Raw genomic sequence first — 2,606 nt, forward strand, 5'->3', positions numbered from 1 at the left:
TGGCGCGAAGTCGGCGGCGGAAGCGGGTTTGAAGCCAGGGGAGGGCGAGTCAGCGGCGAACGCAGCAGAAGGTGCCGATGCGAAGAGCGTGCCTGGCGTCGATGCCTTCGGCCTGGACAACGCAGCAGCTTCCGCCCAGGACCCGGACGCAAGCTGACGAAGAAGTCGATGGGAGTGTTGCCAAAGAAGGCAGCGGAGCCTGGCGCGAAGGCGGCGGTGGAAGCGGGTTTGAAGCCAGGGGAGGGCGAGTTAGCGGCGATCCGTCGTCTTCCGCGGCTACGCTTCTCGCACGGACATGTGGTTCCTAATGTAGTTTCAGCCGGGGATCAGGTCGCTGAGAAAGATGCAGGGGTAGGGAGTGGTGCCACATCATTTTCCTGGTTCGGTTTCTTTTAACCTATGTGAATGTTGTAGTTTGATATGCTTCTAAAAGTTGTATTCCTGATCTGGGTGAATTTTCTGAAGCTGCGGAATAGCTCTTGTATTGAAGCTGACTCTATTGCCGCGTGTTTTTTTTAACAGAGCGCGTGTCTGATTCCGTAATGTTGACTACAGCTGCCCATAGCTGATGTAACACACTCTAGAGGAGGGTGAACAGGCGCGGCTTATGTTATTTCCTTGAACACTTATGGCTGCGTAACTCTTGGAGCATGTCGGCATTTCCGGGCGTAGCGAATATCCGCCGTCGGCATTTTTGGGATTGTTTCCTTTGAGATGTCCCGTACGCTTAAATTTGTGTAAACCTAGTATATTCATAGTTTTGTTCAATCATCAAGAGGTGTAATCTCTTTTACCTGCCTCAAATGGCATTTGGCTTTTGGATGTTGCCTCGAAGAAACAAAGAGACGCCAAAGGCTTCGAGTGCGGCGATTCGCCTAACAAGACGCTATTCGTCCAACTTATCATTTTCCCTCTTGTAGGAACAACTTTGTAGTTGAGGTCTCTTCTTGACTCTCTGCGTACGCGAGAAAGTGTTGACTGCTCCCTCCTTTTTACAATTCCGGCTGGCAGCAACCACCTGGAAGCTCACTGAAATGTTGTCTCTCTGTGAGTGCCGAATTATCGGTTTTCGTGCAATCGTTTCACGGTATCCTTACCGTGAAACGATGGCAAGCAAGCAGGTATTTCAACAGTTCGCTCACGTTTCACCTGCAGGTAGCTGGTAGTTTGTTGAGAAATCTGTTGCAGAAAGCTGCTGTTCCAACGCTTGAAAGTAAGCATTAGTTGGCCAGTTTGTTGGGGCATCGTACAGGGACAACGGCTACTGAACTTGAAGCAACAGCGCTGTGACCTAACTGTACATTGGTGGTCTAGCACTATAGGGCATTTCTGTTTTGCCAGCAAATGCAGTCGCTTTTTACGAATGCTCTAGACCTGCTTGCTCCACTCACAGCAATAATTGAGTAGCTGCTACTGCTTTAACAGTAGCGCTGCTTTAACAGTAGTGCTGCTATCCTGTATCATACGAAGAAAGATCAATAGCTTTATGCACGCATGCTTATTCTTGCCGCTGGTCTAGTGTGATGCACCGGTTACTGACAACAACAGTACAAGATACGTGAGCACATTGGAGACTGAGGGAGCTTGCTGCGCCTCAGCGAAGCTCCGCGCCTTTTAAAGCTAGAACAAGGTCGCCACCCGAATCTCTCTCAAGGTTTTTCATAATGGTAAAAAATATTGACGAGGTTTTGGGTGATGAGTCAATGCGGCACTGTCGGGGAGCATCATTTTTCAATTTTCGGTGGGCTTTATACGAAGAATCATGTAGCCATTCGATGCGCTATGAAACGCAGAGAGTAGCAACTTCTCTTGAGCTAGGACTCCATTTGCTATCGTTTTGCCTAGCTCGTCGCTTTTTCGGGGCATTCCCGGTCTTAATCGAATCAAAAACTAAATAATTCTCCTAGGCTTGCAAACACAGGCGCATGTTTGAATTCATACTAACACATTACAAAGAAGAGCCTTTTTGTTATTCCTTCTTTCAACCATGCTATTTTGGTAGTATTGCGCAATCAGTGTGATGCCAATATGTGCCTAAATTATCAGCATCCACGGATGCAAACGAGGAGCAGGTTTGCGATTACTCACTCAATACTATTTTCAGCTTTCAACTCCACGAAACGCCCAAGTTCCTTGACATCTAGAAGGGCACACGATTATGCATCTGTACATTTCAGAATGAAAAGAAACGTTGAAACGTTGCACGGGCCTTGGCAGCGTCCTTGGCAGCTTAGGACACCCTTTCTGCATTCCCTGGGAAGAATGTAAAATTCGGTGCTTCCGGAGCAATAATGGCTGCTTTAGCATACAGTGACAAGCTTTTTACTTCTTCACTGCAAAGTCCTTTGGAGCAAAACTGGGTTATTCTGCAGTCACCAAAAGCAATCTGTATGGCACTGACTTCCTGCTGGATGTAACAGCAGAAGTAACGAGATAAATGTAGTAGTTTTCAAAGTTGACAAAGGCCTTGTATTGCTCAGTGATGGTCCTGTCAACCAGAGTTCGTTAAGGTAAAAATGGACAAACGAACCGACTGACTGTCTTCAACTAGTATCAGTCTAGCGCTTTTGCACACGTCGTATTTTCCACATTCACTACACTGATTG

The 2,606-nt window shown here is 47.2% G+C and overlaps 2 protein-coding genes across 2 annotated transcripts; both read left to right on the forward strand.

Moving 5' to 3' along the window:
• ENH_00011040 (hypothetical protein) lies at positions 1-157 on the forward strand (the record flags this gene model as incomplete). The annotated part of the gene is made up of 1 exon (XM_013578843.1): positions 1-157. A coding segment is annotated over one exon (157 nt), but the record flags the coding sequence as incomplete, so codon positions are not given.
• An 11-nt stretch (positions 158-168) lies between these two features.
• ENH_00011050 (hypothetical protein) lies at positions 169-396 on the forward strand (the record flags this gene model as incomplete). Its single annotated transcript, XM_013578844.1, has 1 exon — positions 169-396. The coding sequence occupies one exon, from the start codon at positions 169-171 to the stop codon at positions 394-396; it is 228 nt and encodes a 75-aa protein (XP_013434298.1).
• Positions 397-2,606: the final 2,210 nt, after the last annotated feature.

This window comes from Eimeria necatrix, genomic scaffold (genome assembly GCF_000499385.1).
Source record: "Eimeria necatrix Houghton genomic scaffold, Enh_scaff133, whole genome shotgun sequence".
NCBI lineage: Eukaryota > Apicomplexa > Conoidasida > Eucoccidiorida > Eimeriidae > Eimeria > Eimeria necatrix.